At 39.7% G+C, this 24,186-nt stretch overlaps 1 protein-coding gene across 1 annotated transcript; it reads left to right on the forward strand.

Moving 5' to 3' along the window:
• Positions 1 to 15: 15 nt before the first annotated feature.
• On the forward strand, positions 16 to 22,988 carry LOC140244415 (uncharacterized). Its single transcript, XM_072324052.1, has 10 exons — positions 16 to 159; positions 841 to 1,110; positions 13,482 to 13,712; positions 15,409 to 15,563; positions 16,429 to 16,658; positions 17,168 to 17,229; positions 18,440 to 18,685; positions 20,533 to 20,683; positions 21,292 to 21,431; positions 22,770 to 22,988. The coding sequence occupies exons 1-10, from the start codon at positions 31 to 33 to the stop codon at positions 22,986 to 22,988; spliced, it is 1,833 nt and encodes a 610-aa protein (XP_072180153.1). The 5' UTR covers positions 16 to 30.
• Positions 22,989 to 24,186: the final 1,198 nt, after the last annotated feature.

Genomic DNA, 24,186 nt, shown 5'->3' on the forward strand with positions numbered 1-24,186 from the left:
TATAACTTCAGTCTGGAGTGGTACTACGCCATGTCCAAGGCCTGCTACGGGTGTCCCTACAACCTGACCGATTGCTCTCGACCCCACTGCATTCCACTAAATGGCGTTCATCGACCGATCACTGTCGTCAATAGGATGTTTCCAGGACCCGCTGTTGAGGTAAATGCATTTATGAACCACCCTGCATAATTTGAGCCAAATCCCAATTTCAGTACGTATAGGGAACTATAAATTCCAAGAATATCTTCTTCCTCCTTCTCCTCCTCATTCTTCTTCTTCTTTTTTCTTCTTCTTCTGTTTATTCTGCCTCCTTCAGTCCTGAAAATTATTGCAGATGACATAGTTATGTATGTGTGCGCGCGCAAACCCAAAACATATTGAACCAAAAAAAAAAACCCTACTTATTATTTATATTGTAATAAATAAAAACCCAAAATGTATTGTACTGTATGTTGGAAAAATGATTTAGCTGCATAAGAAAGAAGAATACAGCTGTCTTTCTTTTTGTTCTTGTTCATATTAATTTCATTGTCGATAAACTCAAATAAAGAATGTCATAAAACGAAAAAGTGTGTGTGTGTGTGTGTGTGTGTGTGTGTGTGTGTGTATGTGTGTGCGTGTGTGCGTGTGTATGTGTGTGTGTTTGTGTGTGTGTGCGTGCGTTGCAATAAAGGGCACTCTGGTGTACAAATGTGTGGATGATGGGTATCCGTATTTCCTATGAATCGAAGCGGAAATATCAATCCATCGAAAATGTATGTTCCTAACTTTCGTCTGTCATTTTAGAATAGAGATCATACATTTGTTAATAGAGTTTGCATTCGCGTTGCTATTATTCAGGTATGTAAAGGAGATACCATCGAGGTGAACGTCTACAACCACATGATAAATGGTGAGGGCGCAAGCATTCACTGGCACGGTTTCCCCCAGAGGAACACGCCCTACATGGATGGGGTTTCCATGGTAACGCAGTGTCCAATAACGGAGTTCACCAGCTTCACTTACGAGATGGTCGCGGAACATCCGGGCACTCACTGGTGGCATGGTCACTCTGGAATGCATCGTTCTGATGGAATGTTTGGAGCACTGATCGTGAGGGAACCCGCACAGGTGAAATTATCATTGTTGAAGAAAGAGTTCATTTTTCATATAAATAGCTACTATGTAGGTTTGAAATCGTTTCAATTTGGCCTATTTGTTATCATTTCCCAAGGGTAATGGTCTACACAATATGATTATTTTTATGGGTCTCGCATTGCCCTCTTCTACACACATAACTATTAAGGGTATCTATCTAGCAGACATGGCTGCTGCAGTCAGTTGACCTGTAGCAGTAAATATCATTGGTCGTGAAATACTGTTCCCAAGACGAATGATTACATCTATTCAAAATCAGCTGAGAGAAATATTATTGGTAGAGCAGATAAGCCAAAAAATTGTGCAAAATTTGACTAAGGCATGAAACTTTCACCAATGTTAGTGTATGCTATAAGATTCATTTCGGGAGATAAGATCGGGAGGTAAATCTGTCTTGACCTGTGATGACCTCCAAACGTCAATGCCCTCAAAATTTCAGAAATTAATATTTTGCGTCATTGATTAATGTTAAGCATGGTAATGATGAACTAAAAACTCATTTTTGTTACAGTGGAATTGACTTCATGTTCCACAGAGCCCTGACAGGTTTCTACCTTTGACCTTGATGACCTCCAGAGGTCAATGACCTCAAAATATCAGAATATTGATATTTTGCGTCATTGATTAATGATAAACATGGCAATGATGTACTAAAACCATTTGTTTTCTTTTTACAGTGGAATTGCCTCAATGTTCCACAGATCCTTGACCGGTTTCTACCTTTGACCTCTCATGACCTCCATAGGTCAATGACCTTAAATCAGAATATTGATATTTGGTGCAATTGGTTGATGATAAACATGATAATGATGTCCTATAAAATTAATTTGTGTTACAACTGAATTGTTTTCCTGTTCTTCAGATCAAAGAAAATTATGTCTCTGCCTTTGACCTGTGACTGTGACTGTGACTGTGACAGGTCAATGACCTCAAAATATCAGAATATTGATATTTGATGTATATTCAATGGTTAACTGTATACCTGGTGTGCAATCATGCATTATGCTATTAGCATTTGTGCTATAATAGAAGTGTCTTCTCATTCCACAAAACATTGGTCATTACCCTGTGTATATCCAACTTTGACCTCTAAGGACAATACGAGGTCAGACTTTTAGAATATCAGAATTTGTGTAGGATTACATATATTGATGTCTAGCTTTATTGGTTTAATCCCAAATTTTTAATCATGCACAAATCACGCCTTGACGTTATAATCAAAGTATGTAATACGTATTCCACAGAGCATTGGTTCATAGTAACAGGTCTCAGGAATGTGAGCGGTCAATTACTTCAGAAATGAAGCTTGAGTGTCTCCAGTGATGGCAGTGACATCAATTATGTTTGGGTTAGTTATGCAGACTAGCTTGTATGAAATTATGTGCAACATTATACAATTTGTACTGGACAAAATTTGTACGCTTAAACATGGAAGGTGGGGAGAAGAGTACCATATTTTGGGTTGATGCTTAATAGTATGTGAACAGGCATATGGCAAAGTCTCTTGAACTGGATGAAAGTATGAAAGATGCTAACCAGAAAACAACAGGCCCACTTCATCGGGTGTAAGTCACAAGTCAAACAACCCAAGAGTCGTACAGCCCATGAGTTACGCAGCCCACGAGTCATACATCCCGTGACCTAAACATTAGATGAACAAGGTCCATGAGCTCGACATCAAATAATTAATAGGCCAACAAGCTGTGCGGTCCGCGAGCTCGACACTCGAGGAAAACGAGGCCCACGAGATTAATATTACATCAGAGAGCTTAATCTATTCAGTGTAGGTCTCGTGAACCCCCAAATATGCCCAAATATTGCTTGTTTCCAATATGGCTGCCATCCGGTTTGCATCCAATGAGTGAGTCAGGGTACGCTGGCAGCGGGTAATATTACGTGCATGATCCGGTTAAAACTCTCTGCCAGCAAGTGATGATTCAGTGTAGCCTCCTGCTATTGGTCTAGATCTATACCATCGATCTCTTTCAAGACAGGGCAGCATCTGCATCTTCAGTGAAGCACGCGATGGAGCTTACTTTGCAGGGATCGGTACACAGATCTCCTCCACGACTAAACTGGGTAGACATCCTGAGGTCAGACCAGCGTTCTTGTAGGTGTACAGTCACTGTATGTAATCATCAGTCTTCCAATGGCAATATTTAAATAGTTTGGGTGAAGACAAGCTTGTCGCTATGATGGGTGCATTGCACATAGAGTACAGGATGCACGAGATGATAAGGAAGCTTCTTTTTGACTAGCGGGGTATACAATCCTTTTTCAGGCAGAGGTTCTGAATTATTGGATCGTGCTCAGTCTGCACACAGTTGAACACCATATCAAGTATACGTATGCCCAACTGTAGGACCTGTATGTCCTACACGGTACAGTGTTAGCTCTATAGGCAAATATACGGGACCATATCCCATGAGACCGACGCCCACGAGTCATACAGCCCACGAGCTCGACATTGAAAAAAGGTCCACGAGTCATACAACCCATGAGTTCGACACTACATAGGTAAAAACAGCCCACGAATTCGACATGACAACAATTGCAAGGTGCTTAGTGTGCCGGTCTTGTGGGCCTTGTTTACTTAGTGTCTATACTCGTAGGCTGCATGATTCGTGGGTAGCTCTCGTGACGCGCGCCCAACGAGACTCTCCAGCCATGTCCAAGTACCTACCCAGGTCGAAAAACCAGTAGAAACCAGTAGAAACCAGTAAGCATTTTCAACTGGTCTTTACTGGTTTTAACTGGTCTTAACTGGTTTCAACTCGTACCAGTTGAAATCAGAAGGTAACTCCAAATTTCCAGTAACAAAATAAGCAATTCTAACTGAAACCAGTTGATACCAGTTGAAGATGTACTGGTACCAGTTGATACCAGTTTAATCATACTGGTACCAGTTTATACCAGTTGAAGTTGCACTGCTTACCAGTTGAAACCAGTACAAGTCTACTGGTACCAGTTGTAGTCTTACTGGTACCAGTTTATACCAGTTGAAGTTGCACTGCTTACCAGTTGAAACCAGTACAAGTCTACTGGTACCAGTTGAAGTCTTACTGGTACCAGTTTATACCAGTTGAAGTTGCACTGCTTACCAGTTGAAACCAGTACAAGTCTACTGGTACCAGTTGATGTCTTACTGGTACCAGTTTATACCAGTTCAAGTTGCACTGTTTACCAGTTGGAACCAGTACAAGTCTACTTGTACCAGCTCGAAGTCTTACTGGTACCAGTTTATACCAGTTGGTTGCACTGCTTACCAGCTGAAACCAGCACAATTCTACTGGTACCAGTTGAAGTCTTAATGGTACCAGTTTTATACCAGTTGATTGCACTGCTTACCAGTTGAAACCAGTACAAGTCTACTGGTACGAGTTGATACCAGTTCATATCTCATTGTGTACCAGTTGACACAAGCTGAAATCTACTTTTTGAATTCCATTAGTTCATCAATTAAAACTAAATTAAAGGGTTAACAAAACTTAAAACTTAACATTAAATTAAAAAGTAAACAAAACACAATTAAACAAAACATTTGACGTGATTGAACTTGGACTCTTAATGGCTTCAACTGAATGAAACTTGAACCAATTAAGATCAGTTGACACTTCAACTGACAGACTGTATTTTGACCAGTTTGTGCGTGTTTGTGTGTGTGTGTGTGTGTGTGCGTGCGTGTGTGCGCACGTGTGTGTGTTTCGGTGTGTGTGCAAATTAGTTTACACAATTTGATACCCATGTAACAGACTGGACTTGCTTATAACTTTATTCCATACTAACACCCACTAAATCATTGAAATTCTAATACCAGTTGATACCAGTTGGTTTCTATTGGTTTTTACTGGTTCTTTTGCTTGTGAATATTCATAAGCTATTCAAATCATCTTCGTGAAAATGAGAAATATTGTTAAATTTATCTTTTTTATGATTTGAATAAACACAGAAATGTGTGAAAAGCATTAGAAATTCATCTAATATTATTGCCGTGATATTCACAATTTCAACTTGTCCCTCTGATGAGGTATTTTCATATTTTTATAATAAAAGTTTAATATACTTGGTAACCATGTCCTAAATCATTACAGCAATATAGCCCTATATATATGAATGAAACATCACTGGTAGTAACTAGGTCTAGGATGTAGGCTAAGCCTTAATGTAGTTGTAGGTATAGGCTTTAAGACTAGCTGTAGGATTATGTTAGGTTAGATATTAACAATGTCCTAACACCAAACACCCATACACCAAATAATTCAACACCAAATTAATTTTGTCAACTGGATCCCAGTTGATTCCAGTTGATACCAGTTGACAACTGGTACCAGTTGGACGAATACCAGTTGATACCAGTTGAATGATTACCAGTTGATACCAGTTGATTTCTAGTCATTCATTCCAATTTCCATATTGAAACCATATTGAAACCAGTTGCCTTTACTGGAATCAACTGGTACCAGTTGATACCAGTACCAGTTGCCAACTGGTTTTTCGACCTGGGTAAGAATGTTAACGGTATTTTAAATAATTATTTCTTACACTAGTTGGAAAATATCAACAAAATGATACTGTCCTGACTTACAATAAGAAATTCACCTAAATAGTTAAAGTCAACGGCGTGAATCCATACTGAGGAGTGGGGGGGGGGATGGTCACCATCACCACGATTACAAGCCCATAACCGGACCGGCGAAGCTTTTTTTTTTTTTTTTGGGTGGGGGGGGGGGGGTCGGGGGGGGGGAGAAGCTTTGTGCCCCCTCCCCCCCCCCCGGCACACACACACACACACACACACACTTTACAGGGATCGGATGCCCCACTCTTTTGCATGAAATATAAAGTGGGAGAAAAGTGGCAGCAACAACATAAAGACTTTTTGTTCTTGTTGCTTTTTTTTTTTTTTGCTTGTCAGACGACTTTCGGCGGAAAATCAGACCTTAAAAGTATGAAAACATTTTTTTTTTTTTTGGAAATATCTGTGAGAGGGAGCGGAACGACCGAACGGGGGAAGGGTGTGTATGGGGGGGGGGGGGGTATCCCTCTCCCACACGAGGAAGATTTTGCAATTTCAGACTTGAAATTCAGCGATCTGGTGCTCACTAACTTGTGGTGAAAATTTTGTTTTCTTTTCTTTAAAAAACAATAAGAAAATGAAATATTCACAATATATTATTGAATGACAAAATCGTGGTATTTTAGCTCTTGCTGTGCGACATCACTGTGAAGGCCTACTAAATAATGGGGCCTATCATCGGCGTAGACAGGATTTGATCTTAGGAGGAGCGGTTATGTGAGGGAACGAATCAAGCGAGGGGGGAGGGTATGGTATAGGGGGGTTTCCCCCTCCTACGGTGAAATCTCTTTGCGTTGAAATTTTTGACATTTTTCAGTCCAAAAACTGCCGTTTGTAGCTATATTCTTCGCTTTGGAAATTAAGGGGGGACACCAGGCGCAACTGCTGTCAATCACTGGCAGCAACATCAGGAGAATGGCATAGCGATTAAATGCGAGCGAGCGGAGCGAGCGAGCATGAAAATTTTAACATTTTACAGTCTAAAAACTGCCGTTTGTAGCTATACTTTTTCGCTTTGGAAATTAAGGGGGGCCGCATCAGGCGCAACTGCTGGCAATTGCTGGCAGCAACATCAGGAGAATGGCATACATTTGTAGCAGTTAAATGCGAGCGAGCGGGGCGAGCGAGCTTGAAAATTTTGACATTTTACAGTCCAAAGACTGCCGTTTGTGGCTGTATTTTTTCGCTTTGGAAATTATGGGGGCACATCGGGCGCAACTGCCGGCAATCGGGCAGCAACATCAGAATGGCATAACGATTATTGACAGTCCAAAAACTGCCGTTTGTAGCTATATTTTTCGATTTGGAAATTAAGGGGGCGCACCGGGCGAAAACTGCTGGCAATTACTGGCAGCAACATCAGAAGAATGGAATAATAATTAAATGCGAGCGAGCGAAGCGAGCGAGCTTCAAAAAATTGACATTTTACAGTCCCCAAACTGCCGTTTGTAGCTATATTTTTCGCTTTGGAAATTAAGGGGGCGCACCTGCTCACAATCACTGGCAGCAACATCAGGAGAATGGCATAGCGATTAAATGCGAGCGAGCGGAGCGAGCGAGCTTGAAAATTTTGACATTTTACAGTCTAAAAACTGTCGTTTGTAGCTATACTTTTTCGCTTTGGAAATCTAGGGGGCACACCGAGTGCAACTGCCGGCAATTACTGGCAGCAACATCAGGAGAATGGCATAGCGGTTAAATGCGAGCGAGCGGAGCGAGTTTGAAAATTTTGACATTTTGCAGTCCAAAGACTGCCGTTTGTGGCTGTATTTTTTCGCTTTGGAAATTAAGGGGGCACACCGGGCGCAACTGCCGGCAATTACTGGCAGCAACATTAGGAGAATGGCATACTGATTAAATGCTAGCGAGCGAAGCGAGTGAGCTTGAAAATTTTGACATTTTCCAGTCCTAAAAACTGTCGTTTGTAGCTATATTTTCGCTTTGGAAATTAAGGGGGGCGCACCGGGTGCACCTGCTGTCAATCACTGGCAGCAACATCAGGAGAATGGCATAGCGGTTAAATGCGAGCGAGCGGAGCGAGCGAGCTTTAAAATTTTAAAATTTTACACTCCAAAAACTGCCGTTTGTAGCTATATTTTTCGCTTTTGTTTGTCCCACTTTTATTTGAGAACCATCCCCCCCCCCCATCGACGCCTCTATACATATTAGGTTGCTTTTGTTAAGTGAAAGATCTGCTGCACACTCTTTGATAAATTAAGGAATATACGTCTATGTCAAAAGTGTACAAAGTTTATCCCTTATCCTGTATAGTGGACCTTTTGCATGTTCATGATTGCAATACAACGATCTGGCGATATTTGGATAATTTTCCATTAAGAAAGTTCGAGATTTGTCCTCATCTCGGGAATTGCTTGGGGGATAAATGATTTGTCTGTCTAAACACTTCCTTTGGGGCGGGGCAAATGCCCCTTTGCCCCCCGTAGATTCGACGTCCCTGATCTTCCCTTGGTATGCCCATAGATGTATCTTGACTGAGTCATCAGTCACTGTCGTTCCTCAGGAATGATTCAGGAAATGGAGGGGATTCAATTATGGCGATAAAGTTGTTGTTATTGTTTGTTTGTATGTTTTCGTACATATTTTGCAGATGGTCCCCAGTTACTCGCGTCATAGCATGTTTACATGTAGACCTATACTATTTGACGTTGTCAACGCCTGAGCCATACCTTACAGTGTATGTCGATGTTACTTTCTTCGCGAGCGAGCGAAGCGAGCGAGCGCTTGAGAAAATTATACATTTTCCTCCAAGATAGAATACTGTTCAGCTCTGTTACCTGTCTGAAGGCCGGCGTACAAACGTCATGCAATATGCCAAAATTGATACAATCACATTTCTGCTTCCTCCATTTTTCCCCCTCAAAATTCAGGGGGGGGGGATGATTGTACAGGCCATCCCCCCTCCTCCATTTCAGGGGGGGATATATCCCCCCCATCCCCCCCGGGATTTACGCCCATGGTTAAAGTCAGATTTAATTGTATTTAGTAGTGATCTCTATACATGTATAATGTACTGCCGAATTTACATCCCTCAGTTTTGAAAATCTATAACAAACTAGATAAAATGAAAACACATAAATTCAACAAAACAAAGATTCTACATCCAATTAATTTCCAAACTTTATTTAGTCCCAATATACTTCAAGAGATTGACAGTTTATATCAGGGTAATTTTTAGCATTTCCCACATTTTGTACTGCTTGACACTGCTTTGTGTGTAATGGTATGGGAAAAATGCATGGAAAATCAAAATACATGTTTGTGTGTTTTAAGTGGAATCAGTTCCAGTCTCTTGTCTTGGCAGAAATTCATCAGTCTTGCAATGTCGTTGTTTATTATTTTCCCTCTACATCACGAGTAAATATGGAATGTGTTGATCAAAGTTGGTGTGATGTCGGAAAATGTGAGGCTGTATTGCCGGTGGCCTGTTTCAGGTGGCCTTCAATTTGTTTTTCACATTATATTGACATGTTTAACAGACTGTAACTCACCAAGATGCCTCTTGAAATGTTTTGAAAAAACTTCTGCTCTATTTCACATGAGCGGATGATTATCAGTTGTCTTTCTGCTATCATCGTGTGTGACACAAATTATTGTTTCTCTTCAAAAGATAGCGTGCCAATTAATCAGCACTTACAGTTGTTGCTTCATATAAGACATTCCAACCCACCTCCAGCCTATATATAGACATCCGTAGGCGTTGTGGTGTAGAGCGGGATCTGAATATCTTTCATGAAGCGAGACTGCTTTTTTTTTCTTTTCCCCACTAACAATGTGAAACAAATTATTGTTTCTCTTCTAAAATAGCATGCCACTTAATCTGCACTTACGGTTGGTGCTCTATACAAGACATTCCAACCCACCTTCAGCTTAGATATCCGTAGGCGTTGTGGTGTAGACATGGTAGAGCGGGATCTCAACATCTCTCATGAAGGGAGACTTCTCTTTCCTTTTCCCCACTAATAAATAAGTCTAGCAGGAAACATAAAAGCATTCGCACATACTGTTTACATTTGCCATCACATGCTTTTAACATTGGAATTTCCATATACACACTTTGCCTGCAAAAGAATTACCAAGAACTTGTCAACACAATACATGTTCAAAAAGGAACCATTTGGCTCATACATAATTTACTTGACAGATTGATAGGGGCCTACTTATCACCGTCCATGCACTCGAACAGTTTTCGGTAGAAAGATACAAGTATGTTTACAAGACAGTAGAATGATTTGCCCCTTAACATATCAAACTACATCTCTTGAAATGTCTTAATGTCTTAAATTAAAGTCGTTCTTGTTAATTGATTACTCTCTTGGATATATATATATATATATATATATATATATATATATACTCAGTATTATGTGTGTGTGTGTGTGTGTGTTTTCCGCTTACTTGTTTTTTTTTTCTTTTTTTGGTGGTAAAACATTTGAATGTTTGAAATTTGAAAACTGTTATCGCTTATTTCAAATAACGCGCAGAGTTCCCGAAATACACATTAGCAATTAGGACTAAAGAAATCATAAGAATGCATTTCTACGTCAGAAGAGGAGTAAAATCCCCAAACATACACTTTTTAATACGCGGAAGTATACGGCCAATGAAAAAAAAAAAAATATGTGCAAAGCTCTATTTATTGTTTCAGCAGGAATTCGACAAAAATTTAGAATCAAAATTGTACATAACATAAATTTTGTGAGCGCCTAACAGGCTGCCACACGAGTTTGTGAGCTCCTGAGATTGTGTGATATACCTCATCTTTTTGGAAAGCTGTCTTCATGTTTTTTTGTATCAGGAGTTGTGTTATCACCCATCATCCTGGACAATTGCTGAGATGAATCTTGCTACAATTTGATTCATATTCGCGATTTTCTCAATGTCTCCCAAATACCTACTCATGTACATTGGGCTGTAGGCATTACCATCCTGTCTACACTGCTTCATGGTCTGTTGCTTCTTTAGTCTTTTGTACTGGGACATGGCTTGCCTGACCATGGACTAGACAATACACTCCCAGGCATTAATGGTTGCACTGGTACCCTGCCATTCTTTTCAGCCATGAAAGGATTAAGTGGGTCAAACAATGCGGACCAAATTCTTGAGCTACAACCGTATGGAAAGACTCGATTACTAGAGCATCTATGGAAAACTGTTAGAGAACTTGGCATTTGCTCATGCCTGCCAACACAGAGAGGTAAGCGTGCTGGCAGCCGAAAGCAGAGGAAAATTCCTATTCTCTCCTCTCCTCGTAGAACTCCTGTCAATGGTCAGCATGGTGCAAACAGGGACAATCTCAGGTAGGCCTATACATTACCAAATCGACCTCCACACAGACACCGGACATGCCATTTTGTCTGTGGAATGCCCACTCTATGCGAAACAAGACTCTCGAAATTTACGACCTTGTCCTCGAAAATGACATCGACATGCCGGTGGTTACAGAGACTTGGCTCACCAAGGAAGATACAGCTGTCATTAACGAGTTTTCTCCTCCTGGCTACTCCTTCATAAACGTTCCTCGAGAAAGCGACCGCCATGGTGGTATCGGCATCCTGTTTAAGTCACAGTTACATCTCAAAATCAAGGAGCTAGATCAGCAAACGACTACATTTGAATATGTATGTGTCAAGGATGATTCAAACAACTTGAACATTGTTGCTGTCTTCAGGCCACCTCCTTCAGCAGCCAATGGTTACACAGTGACAGCTTTCCTAGAAGAAATTGATGATTTCCTCGGCAGCTTAGCGATGTTGACTGGAGATCTACTGGTTGTAGGTGACTTCAATGTCCACATTGATGTTCTACGAAATCGGGAAACTAGGCAGTTTCTGAGTTCTGTAAAAGCAGCAGGACTGCAACAGCATGTAACTGGACCTATCCACAATATGGGCCACACATTAGATTTGATCATGTCTCGAAAAGACAGTTGTCTCCTTTCCAAATGTTCAGTGAATGATAAAGCCCTTTTCTGATCATTTCAGTGTGGGCTGCATCCTGAAGAGAGAGAAACCAGATCCACAGAAGAAAACGACAACTTGTCGTAACTTCCGCCAACTTGACAGGAAGTTATTTGGACAAGATCTACTGACGACTCTCAGTGATTTGACTACAGCAGTTCATCCATAGACTCATATAATGAAACTATTAGACGCGTCCTCGATGTTCACTGTCCAGCATCAACACGCACAAGGAAGCAACGACCCTGCGTTCCCTGGTATGATTCGATGGTGCACGAAGCTCGACAGAAGCGTCGGAAGCTTGAACGAAAGGGGCGGAAGACACGAGCACAATGCGATCGCGAGCTCTTCGTCAAACAGAAAAACCATGCACTCAAGTTATCCAGACAGCTAAGAGAAGTTTCTACACTGATGTATTTCTTTCGTCAAATCCAAAGAGTCTGTACACAACACTCCATTCTCTGCTCGGAACTGCAGATACGCAACAGGTACATGCCTCAGACAATGATCTTCAGCTGAGCAATGAATTTGCAGACTATTTTGATGATAAGATATCCAGCATGAGACAATCCCTTGAATCCAATACCTCTGAAAGTGTCTCATTGTCCAGTGCTCCCATCATGTCTACCCTACAAGATAGTCCTGAGGATATGCCATCTCTGACTGAGTTTGGCTATGTTAGTGACAGTGAAATAAGGAAGATCATTTTGAGGGCTCCCAGTAAATCTTGTGATCTTGACCCATTACCCACCTGTCTTCTAAAGGAATGTGTCGATGTTTTCGTACCAGTCATAAGTCATATTGTAAACACATCCATGAATTCCGGTGCATTCCCAGATAAACTGAAGGAGGCTATTGTCTTTCCTCGGTTGAAAAAGCCGTCACTGGACCAGAAAGTCATGGAAAACTACCGGCCAGTATCAAAAATCGCTTTCATGTCAAAAGTAAGTGAGCATGTGGTATCTTCTAGATTGACATCTTATTTACGTGATTGCAATTTGCATGAGGACTTCCAGTCAGCTTACAAGGCTTTCCACAGCACTGAGACGGCATTACTTCGCGTGAAACAAGATATTCTGCAAGAGATTGATCACAAGAAGGCAGTCATACTTGTGCTGCTTGACCTAAGTGCCGCATTTGACACCCTAAATCATTCGATCTTGTTGGCAAGACTTCAGTCTGATTATGGGATCAGAGACACAGCTCTACAATGGTTTACATCGTACCTTACCGGACGCTCTCTACGTGTCGTCACTAGGGGAAAGTTCTCTGAGCCTCATACTGTAAAATACGGAGTCCCTCAGGGCTCGGTGCTTGGGCCTCAACTCTTCACATTATACATCAGACCCGTCGCGGATATCATCAGACGGCATGGCCTACAATATCATCTATACGCTGACGATACACAACTCCGATCACATAATGATAAGACAGTCCTACAAATCCCACAAGCAAAAACCAAAGCTTTCGAACGTACATTTTCATATGCTGGATCTGTTGTCTGGAACACTCTACCAAAACAACTCCGTCTATGAAATTCAGAAGAAACGTTTAGAAGGAAACTCAAGACTGAACTATTTCAATTGTAACTATGTTGTTCCTATACTTTGTAAATATTGTTTGTTGATGTATGCACAGCGCTTTGATCAGGTCCTGTAAAAGCGCTCAATAAGAAATAGTTATTATTATTATTATTATTACAAACAATCAACACTTTTTAACGACATTTTGCTATATATTCAATATTATTTGCTACAACCATGTCACAACATTTCTCTAAACGAGCACAGGCGGATCCACAAAGTTCGCTCTATGAGTACGACCTGCCCGAGCACGAACTCCTCATCCATGACTGGTTTGACGTCCCCACTCTGGACAAATTTGCTTCTCATCATTTCGACGACGGAAGCGGAAAGCCGGACTCGATCTTGATCAACGGTAAAGGACGTCGTGCTCCCTTTTTCGATGCCGAGACGAACTCCACTGTGTTTACGGAGAGGGAGACATTACACGTGAAACAGGTAACCGGATGCCGAGTTCACATTTTCAAGAATCTCTCATCTTTCTCACACACACATACGCAATAGTTAGGATATTATGAAGGCTGACTATGGCGGCAAAATGTTTTGAAAATCTCTGTCCAAATGGATTATAACTGACACTATACACAGTTGTACAAAAATACCGCTAAACACACATTCTATAATATTAGCCTTAAGAAGTAATCAGGATACAAGGCATTCTCAAAAATGGGTTCAAATCAAAGTGAGATCAGACGAATCTGTGTATTGTTACTCCATAACATATTTCTGTCTTCTAAAAAAAATAAAAACAAGGAAAAGTAGAAATTACGCGGTGCGTAATATATGTCCCCGCCGGAAGTAGCATTTAGTAGCAAAATGTACAATATAGGTAAAAAGATCAAGGTCAAAGGTCAAAGAAGTCAAAGGTCAAAATTCTATGTAGAAGTTTTGAAGCCCTCACCTAGTGCCATCACATAAAGCAAACGGAATCCAAATCGGGTTAGAAATGGCGAAGGAGTAGCATTTTGTAGCCAATGTACAATATAGGTAAAAAATCAAGGTCAAAGGTCAAAGAAGTCAAAGGACAAAATTCTGTGTAGAAGTTTTGAAGCCCTCACCTAGTGCCATCACATAAAGCAAACGGAATCGAAATCGGGTTAGAAATGGCGAAGGAGTAGCATTTAATAGCAAAATGTACAATACAGGTCAAAAATCAAGGTCAGAGGTCAAAGAAGTCAAAGGTCAAAATTCTGTGTAGAAGTTTTGAAGCCCTCACCAAGTGCCATCACTTAAAGCAAACGGAATTGAAATCGGGTTACAAATGGCGAAGGAGTAGCATTTTGTAGCAAAATGTACAATTTAGGTCAAAAATCAAGGTCAAAGGTCAAAGAAGTCAAAGGTCAAAATTCTGTGTAGAAGTTTTGAAGCCCTCACCTAGTGCCATCATATAAAGCAAACGGAATCGAAATCGGGTTAGAAATGGCGAAGGAGTAGCATTTTGTAGCCAATGTACAATATAGGCAAAAAATCAAGGTCAAAGGTCAAAGAAGTCAAAGGTCAAAATTCTGTGTAGAAGTTTTGAAGCCCTCACCTAGTGCCATCATATAAAGCAAACGGAATCAAAATCGGGTTAGAAATGGCGAAGGAGTAGCATTTTGAAGCAAAATGTACAATATAGGTCAAAGGTCAAGGTCAAAGGTCACAACTGAAATTCTTTATAGAAGTTTCAAAGCTCCCATGTAGTGCTATCATATAAAGCAAACAGAATCAAAATCGGGTTAGAAATGGCGAAGGAGTAGCATTTTGAACATTTTGATCACACACGGACGCACGGACGGACGCACGGACGGACACACGGACGCACGGACGGACACACGGACACACGGACACACACACGTACGGAGCCCGTTTCATAGTCCCCTGCTCGAACTCGTTCGGCGGGGACAAAAAAAAATCGTTGTATAGCGTACGCAGTTGGGCTAAATATGCGAAGGTGTGTGTCCCTTTGCAACTTTAGAAAAAAAAATTCAATCGCAAGTCTGAACATAGAGCTGGAGAAATAAAAAGAAATGAAGCAATAATACAAAAAGGAAGGTTTAACCATTAAAAAAAAAACAGCCAACAAGAAAGCTGTGTAATTTGCATCGTTACTAAATGATGGCTGCTCTCTGTTTTGTTTTATTTTTTGTTTTAGGGTTATCGTTACCGCTTCCGGGTCATCAGTAACGCCATTACCAATGCCCCCCTCAAGGTCAGCGTGGACGCTCACAACCTGACTATCATAGCCAGCGACGGTCATGACATCCAGCCTGTCGATGTTGATGCCATTTTTGTCTACGGCGGCGAAAGGTGAGCCAAAACATGGCAGTTTATCTTCTTTCTTTCTTCTTTATTTTTCAGCGGAGAGCAGAGAGGAGGGAAGGGGTTATGATGATGATGATGATAACGATTATGATGATGATGATGATGATGTTGATGATGGTGATGATGGTGATGATGATATTGACGATGATGATGGTGATGATGATGGTGATGATGATGATGATGGTAATGATCACTGTCATGACTGTGACGATGATGATGATGATGATGATGAGGAGGAGGAGGAGGAGGAGGAGGATGGCAATGCTGACGATGCCTGCCATGGTTGTGACGATGATGATGATAATGTTCGCTGTAGTAATAACTACGAAGAGACACCTGGTCACAATTTCGACGGAGATAGTAATGATAATCGGGATGAACATATTAAGGATAAACTTTGTGTCCAGCGAAGTTTAGGATAATATTGTCAAAGACAATAAATTCGTGCAGTGATAACGTCAATGATTTATTGGAAAGTCATTGTCAAAATTCTTGTTTTTGTGTTCTCTCTCTGTCTTCCTCTTTCTGAATAAAGATGTGAACAAGGCAAAACTCATGTCTGATGAAAAACTAGCCTAGTGTGACCTAGAGTGCTAGAGTATGTCCAAACATTCAGAGGTATTGTTGTGAGTGTTTTTGTTGCTTTTTTTTTCAACCATAAGATCATATTTTAATGCAATATCAACATTGTCGTATGCGCTTCATCAAGAGACTGTGGAAGATACGCACCCCCCCCCCCACACACACACACACACACAAACACAATGCAAAAGTCTGCATTGCCGCAGAAAACATGGATTTGAAAATTTATCTCATTAGATATTATGATGAATATCATTATGTCTTTCAGGTTTGACTTCATTCTTGAAGCATACGAGGACCCGGGGAATTACTGGCTTCGCGTCAAAGGTTTCGGGGGAGCAAGTGATGTCCAGGAACTAGCAATAGTAAGATACGAGGGCGCCCCCGAGGATGACCCAACTGACCCGGAAGATATTGACAGAGGGGGTATAATTTTACAAGAATTCAACGAGCCCGCTTCGGAAACCGTCTACACGATCGACGAAGTGATTTCGATAGGTATTCCTTCCCAAACAAGCAAACAAATCAAAGAACATGACGAACGTTTGGCTAACTCGTTTTCATTTTTTCTGAGGGATGCCCCAAGCTGTGTCTGCAGTTACACAGCGGGTATTTTTTTATCTTCTTTTTCGATTAATGGCGGACAGCGATAAGTTACCTTCTGTAAGTGAAATCGGCCAAGTTGTCCTTTTAGCAGAAGACCCATATTTTCTACTACTTTTCAACCAATATTTTAGCTTTCTCGTGCTTATTTATGTGAAAGCACAGGGAATAAAACTGTGCTTTTATTACTGTCATTTACTTTCTTATGTTTGAATACATGACACCATCAAACATGTATGTATATGGGGTCAAAGATAAACGATATTTAGAACTACATTTTTTTATTTTTTTACTTTTCCTGGATCAGGGGTCTCAAAATGTCATAGTTTCTGTAATAATTGTCAATGAACGTATATAGCTAGTACATCTTTTATTTCTTTTTTTTTTCGTTTCGTTAACATTAGGTAACGATGTCATACCACAGGAAAACAAGGTTACTCATTACATCGCGTATGATTTCTACAAGGTAAGGTTCTTTCGAAGGTGAAAAATTAATGGTAATTTGTAGCAGTGCATGTCATCCAGACACCTTGAAATGATGTTCGTAAGATCTTGATTTCAGATTTGTTATCCATTTGTCTAGCTAGAGTGAACTCAGTATACACGGTGTAGGCCTAATGCCACTTCAACTTGAACCTTGTATGTATCTCTTGGTCTTTATTGATATCAGCTTATCATTACGAGGATGATCCTTGTAGTCACAGCTGCCCACGCCCTGGCCTCGCAAGGTCCGAACAAAAATAAATCTGGATCTTTAAACATCGTTGTTGCATGACAATATCAGCTATAACGTCGCATGTACGCTGTGGTCTATTAGGCAGTTTTGCTATCGCTAGTACGCGAAAATGGGACGATTCCATGAACCTATGGATAATAGACATTTTGATTGAGGCATGTTATATATGAAGAGTTTGTTCGCAAAAACCGATAAGTCAATTTTTGAAGATTTTGAAGTACGGTCTCTGTCATAAAGTACAAAATAATACCTTTTAAATGATATATTGGTCATTACATATAAAGGTACGTTTTTGAAGTTATGGTCAAAAGAAGCAAAAATGTTCTTATTATTCTCTTTATTTTTCTTGACCTTTAATCGCAAATATCTCCATTTGGCAAATATGGACTTATCGGTTTTTGCGAGCAAACTCTTCATATGTAAGATTTACTTTTTATTTCAGATTTGTGTTTGAGTTATGACGTTGTGGTCGATATCTCTACCCCTCCCCCCCCCCCCAAAAAAAAAAAGAAAAGAAAAGAAAGATGATAACATTGATAATGATAACAATGATTATGACAATGATAAGACTGTGGTAGTAGTAGTAGTAGTTGTTGTTGTAGTAGTAGTGAAGATAACAGCAATGACAATTACAATTAAAATGATGAAAAAGATATATGTAATTATGAAATAACGATAATGATGATAATAGTTGTAATAACAATGATAGTGTTTTCTGTCATGCAATCGATAATTTCACTCTACCACATTCAACATAATTATTTGAACAGTCATGTATACCTCCATCTATTTAAATTTAAACGTCTGTTTTGTATTTGTCCTGTTAAGGAACAATACAATGCACTCCTAATTTACTGATTCCCGGGTGTACCTTTTTGTTTATCGTTGTAATGGAAACTTGTTTCATATTTTGTTGTTGTTTTCATTCTTTACTTTGCAGGTCAATAATTACAATTTCCACGACCCGATTCTGTATCCCATCGAGGACATTTCATCGACGCACCATCTCTATTCACCCCAGCTGAACCACGTGTCGTTCAAGTTCGCTCCAGCCCCGCCCCTCACACAGTCGGCTGACATCCCTGCTGAAGATCTGTGTGAGGCGAGCGATGTGTTGGACATGGCTGAGAAGTGCACGGAGGAGTACTGTGAGTGTACCCACGTCATCACAGTACAGCTCGGTCAGGTAAGAAGTGAAAGGTCGCACATCCTGATTCTAAGAGAAATAGAGATAAAGAGATTCCTACATACACCTGCTTCCCGACTATAATTACTATCTATGTTATGCCAATAATTGTTTTGAAAGTGTTTTCTTTCACTAATTTGCCAATGTTCATGTTTTTATCAATTTACTCACCCTGCTTCTACTATCATGACTATATATACCTGTAGGCGTAATGTCACTGTACTCCCGAATAAAGCTGTGCACTCGGCAATTTGTTGTGAAGAGGGGCTCGAACACCAAAGAGTATTTTGTTGCAATTACCTCCACGCTCAGAAAATTACACATCTTCCAATCGAAATGAAAAGACGTGTTCCTTTTCCACCTAGGCATAAATGGGCAATTAAACATTCTATCATAACAAAATCATATTCTGTAACGGACCGTGCTATCGCGTTGCCGAGAAGTCGGTGTTGATATCAAGGAACAAAACCAAATAATATTCCTTGACTATAAAGCATTTCATGCTGAAGTTGACTTGAGTAGAGAGAGTATAGAAGGCTTTGATGAAAAAAAGCGAAGAATGAAGATATGGAATTCAACAGTTTTATGACCCTGCTGGTTGGAAGGTAAATAGCGCATTGTCCTATTTGTACATGACTGTGACTAATGTCTCGATTCATGGAATCATGTGAAGGTTAACAAACTTTGAACAAGTTTTTTAGACATATTCTCATGAAAGAGGAAGACAGACAATATATAGGATAAAGTTGCACGTTTTCTTCTCAGACCATCGTCTCGTTTGAAGAGTGTGATGTTGACTTTGAAAAAGCCTCAAACTTGTTAAGGTCCAGAAAAAAAAACCAACAACGCTTATTCTGTTTTCGAGAAGGTGAGAAGATTAAAGTATCGAACTACCTGAAATTGCACGGTCACGTTTGGTCTGTTGTGTGAACAAATAAGCGCGACAATCCGTGCACCATCGCTGCTGTTGATTCCGACTGATATATGCGTAGAATCCGGGCTCCCTTTCAATGAAAACCCATGAAGAAGGAGTATAGTGGGTGTGGAGTACATAGAGTGGTCCCGAATATGTTTGTGCAAGCAAACATTTTTCTTTGTTGAATAGGGCTTGCCCCCGTGTATGCCTGTGTGTATTTGAAAGCTCGTGTATAAATTTTTATGTTTTGTACAGCTGTAGTAGTGAAAGAGATAGACAGGCAGACAGTGCTGGTTCTGGGGTCCAAGATAAAGACATGATATTCATTTCCTAGTTTTGCCTGTGTTCATCGCGTTTTTGGATCAGATTTCTGCTCAAATCAGTTTCGGATGTGTTACATTTCTGCTTGCGAATGTCATTTTATACTTATAGTCCCCTCTCGTTCTCTCTCTACCCAGAAATTTGAATATATGTATTCATATATCTATGTATATACCATTTTCAAAACTTGCTACTAACATCCATGTAAATAATAGATTTACATGGTGAATTTTTACTGTTTGAGTTTGTCAACAGGAAAGAAAAGATGTAAAAAACTAGCATTTTATTCTAAACTAAGTTAACCCTTAACCGAATATAGAAAACTTTGATTTCTTTGCAGGAGAGTGTTGGTTTGTTGTTGTTGTTGTTTTTGCTGTTTTTGTACACGTATATTTCTTGAGGATTTCTTTTTTGTATTTAGATGTTTCTGTATCACTCTGCTTTCTGTTTTAGCTGTCCTTTATGGAGTTAAGTATTGTTATCAATTGTGTTGCTTTTCATATGTAGGAGTAGTACGTCTTCAATAATGTGCATATTATAATATGCAGCAAGTTAATGACACTTGTCTTCGTGTCATAACTTATAAATGTAACATTCTCTGATGTCACAGACGGTTGAACTCGTACTGATCGATGAGGGCGTCACGTTTAATTCCGGTCATCCGTTCCACATGCATGGGTATTCCTTCCAAGTTATCGGCCTGGAAAAGTTGAATGGTTCCGGAGTAAGTCTGGAGCAAGTCATCGCGCTCGACAAAGCAGGTGAGAAGACACACAAGGTATGCAACACGAAAAGGGATAAGAAAATAGGGGGAAAATAAGGCAACATTTTTGTTTCGCTTCATTCCCACGATTGCCTTCCAAATCTAGTGTTTAAAATATTAAAAAAAAAAATAAATTGAAAGATACTGAGAAAAATGAGGTAGCAAGTATTATGCATAATTATATCTCGCTTTCGAAAATTCACTATAACCGAAAAAAATTCATATGAATTAAAAATCAAAAACAACAACAAAAACGTCGAGGCGATATTATTCATCCTTTGTAAGGGTAGGGTGTCAAGATTAAAATGCATTTAAGCTATCCAACAACCCTGATTGCGATTTCGACCCGATTTTAGTTTCTGTATAAGAACCGAACCAGAACCAAATGGAAGACTTTCACACATACTCAAATTGCTTAACTATATTTGAAAGGTTTATCACTGAGTTAGGTTGCGTTTAATTGTAATGTCTTTCGATCGTTTTTTTTTTTTTTTTCGGCCAAGTGTGGATGACTCTCTGCCTTCTTTTAAGAGTGGGTAACTATTTCTCGAAAGATGAAATACTGTTTGAAGCTGACCTTTCTCCTTCATCACATTGTACTCGTAGGTGCTTTGGCGCGAAATTTCGACCACCCACCCCTCAAGGATACCGTCATCGTTCCAGATGGTGGTTATACCATCATCCAGTTCGTAGCAGACAACCCAGGCTGGTGGTTCTTCCACTGCCATCTCGAGTTCCATGTCGTGGTGAGTACATCTATTTTATCCTTGATCACCGGTTTCAAGAACCGAAGACCAAAACCTCTGTATAACAGCGAAAGCCGAGCCCTTGTCTTTGGTGAAATCCTTTTCAAATATTGGCTATATTATGTGACCCTGCACAGCAAAACCAACAAAAAGTCGCCAGACATGGATTTTTATTTAAAGGCAGATTCTGAAAAAGCAGACTTTAAGCTTTAAAGTGATGTTTAACTTAATTCACATGGACTCTCCTAACACATCTAAATATTGGAAAGAAAGCACACACTCTGGATAAGTGTGAACTGAGAAAATAGGATTTGAAGTACGGGGCCTACTCAAGGAATGGGACAAAACCAGGATGTAAACCACTGTGGCAACAACAATGCAGGGATTATAAGATTGAATTGAAATTAAACATGCTCTATTAAGACATTCTGTCCATAATTGATGTCGACTTTAAAAGCAGTAGCATTATCCTTTAAAAAGTTATTAGAATTAAAAGTGAAGAGTGTCCAAAGGATGTTCAAAAATTGAAAAGGGGCCTCTAAGACATATCTGATCACACTACTCTACCAAGAAAGAGTTGTAGAAAAATGACTGAAAACCCACCTTCCCGTTCATTTTACGATAACAAAAGTAAGTATAGAAGAAGAATAGCAGTTTCAGAAAATATAAAAAACTTAAAATCGACTTGGTTGCCTCGATTCACTTTTTTTGAGTCCTCAGGCAAAATTAAGGGGTGCGACTTTTTGTTTGTTTTGTGATGCACGCCACACAGTGTCATATTTGGATATTTTTCCAAGATATTTATGCATACTTTTAAATCAGTCTTGCGTTTATGCAGATTCATGCCGCCCTCTGTCTCTGATCTCAGTTTCATCAATGTGTGTAGGATAATCATAGCCAACACCTTACCTGCCAAGTTTGTTTGTTTGTTTATTTGTTTATTTTTGCATGATGAATTTTAAAAAGTCAGTCTTAATTGATGCAAGTAGTAATACCATTCTTTTTTAATCACCGGTGTTATTATCATTTTGTTCTTATCATCGTTCTTTTTCTTGTGATGGCTGTAATGTTACAAGTTATTATCATTTTGTTGTCATAAAGACAGAGATTTAAAACAACAAAAGCAAAGTCTGCATTTGGTGAGGATTCTTTTCTTCTTCTTTTTTTGAGGGGGCGGCATTTACTCGTTAAGATGTAATCTGATCGTCATCGTATTATACAGCATTACGTATAAAAAATGGAGATTCATTTGTCAGTGCTTATCCAAAATAACAACTCTGGTGGGTTTTCACCTTTATCAGCAAAGTGATAATAAGATATGTGCCCTTTTTTTTCCAGATCGGTATGGGGCTGTTGGTCCACGTGGGAACAGACGCCGATCTTCCGCCAGCCCCCGACAATTTCCCGCGCTGTGGCTCATGGCCGTCCGCACCGTCAGAGTCTACACCTACTCTGCCGCCGATGGAAGGAGGCGGATGCGCGTTTCAATCATCTGTCGCACTTGTGTATTTCATGTGCACTCTCATTTTATCGCTGTATGCGGTGTCTCGAGGCTAATAACTGATTATAATTTCCTTACATCTGCTTGAATGATGAATATTCGCTCTGGTACGTCTTCTTGTAGAACAGTTTATTGAAACAATACTGAAAAGAATAACTTCATCGTATAAACATTTCCATGATGAATTCAATACATGTATATCAAGTAACTGGTGGGCAGCAATGCAATGAAATCAAAGTATTAACATGGGGTTTCTTCATTCAAGTACAGTGCAATTTATTGTACACCGCTTATGACTTTATATGCAGGCTTGTTTTGAAATTTGCTTTATCCATGAAGACACGTCATCTCTAAATACGAATCATTCGAGAAAAAAAAATATGATAATACTAACATTTTCTTTATCACCGTATTTCTATCTCTGTTTGTTCTATTTACAAATTATCGATTTGGCATTTCAGACAACGTCTGTTCATGGAAAATTATGAGGAATTTTCGATTCAATATGACAAAGAAAACCGAGTGGAAAGGTAGATTAAATGCTACCCGGCTGATGTGACTAGGCGGATTGCGCAAACGACTCTGAATCTTTAGGTTTCGAGTTCGAATCCACTGGCAGTTATACTGATGGTATCACCCCGACTTAACCCTTTCTTAGATCCTTCAAAGCGTCTTAGTATGTAAGTAAGTATGACAGATAAAACAAATACCAGGCTCGGCAACTTTTGTTTAACGAAAGTTTTCGTTAATTTCAATTCCATTTTTAGACATCAAATAAGGTTATTCCTCTTTTTATGGTGTGGGTGGGGAAAGAAGATCTTTTGCACACATAAGAAAAAAAAAAAAAATCAAATCAAGCTCATTATTGCGCTCAAGTAGTACAGTACAACGTAGAACATCGTATCGTATCAGCATAAAGGTAAGCGCATTTACGTAATGAAACATTCGCGAAATAATGTTTGTAAACAAACAAAAATATGTATAATATGTATAATTATAATTGTCATTTATTAAAGGTCAGTGCAAAGTGACATAAATTATTGGTATTCACACATTTTCAAGTAATAATTGGTATCCTTCTTTTTTTACCGTCCGCTCTGTGCGTGTCTGTGCTTTCGTGTATGAGTGCCTAATAGCCACATTCGAAACCTCAGCTTATATTAAAGACTTTCATTTTTTGTTTCCTTTTCGGTGAAATTCTCCAAAAGTAGATTCGCGTCATTTTGTTTCCTGAATGTATCTGTCTCTGTTTCA

This window comes from Diadema setosum, chromosome 21 (assembly GCF_964275005.1).
Source record: "Diadema setosum chromosome 21, eeDiaSeto1, whole genome shotgun sequence".
Taxonomy (NCBI): Eukaryota; Metazoa; Echinodermata; class Echinoidea; order Diadematoida; family Diadematidae; genus Diadema; species Diadema setosum.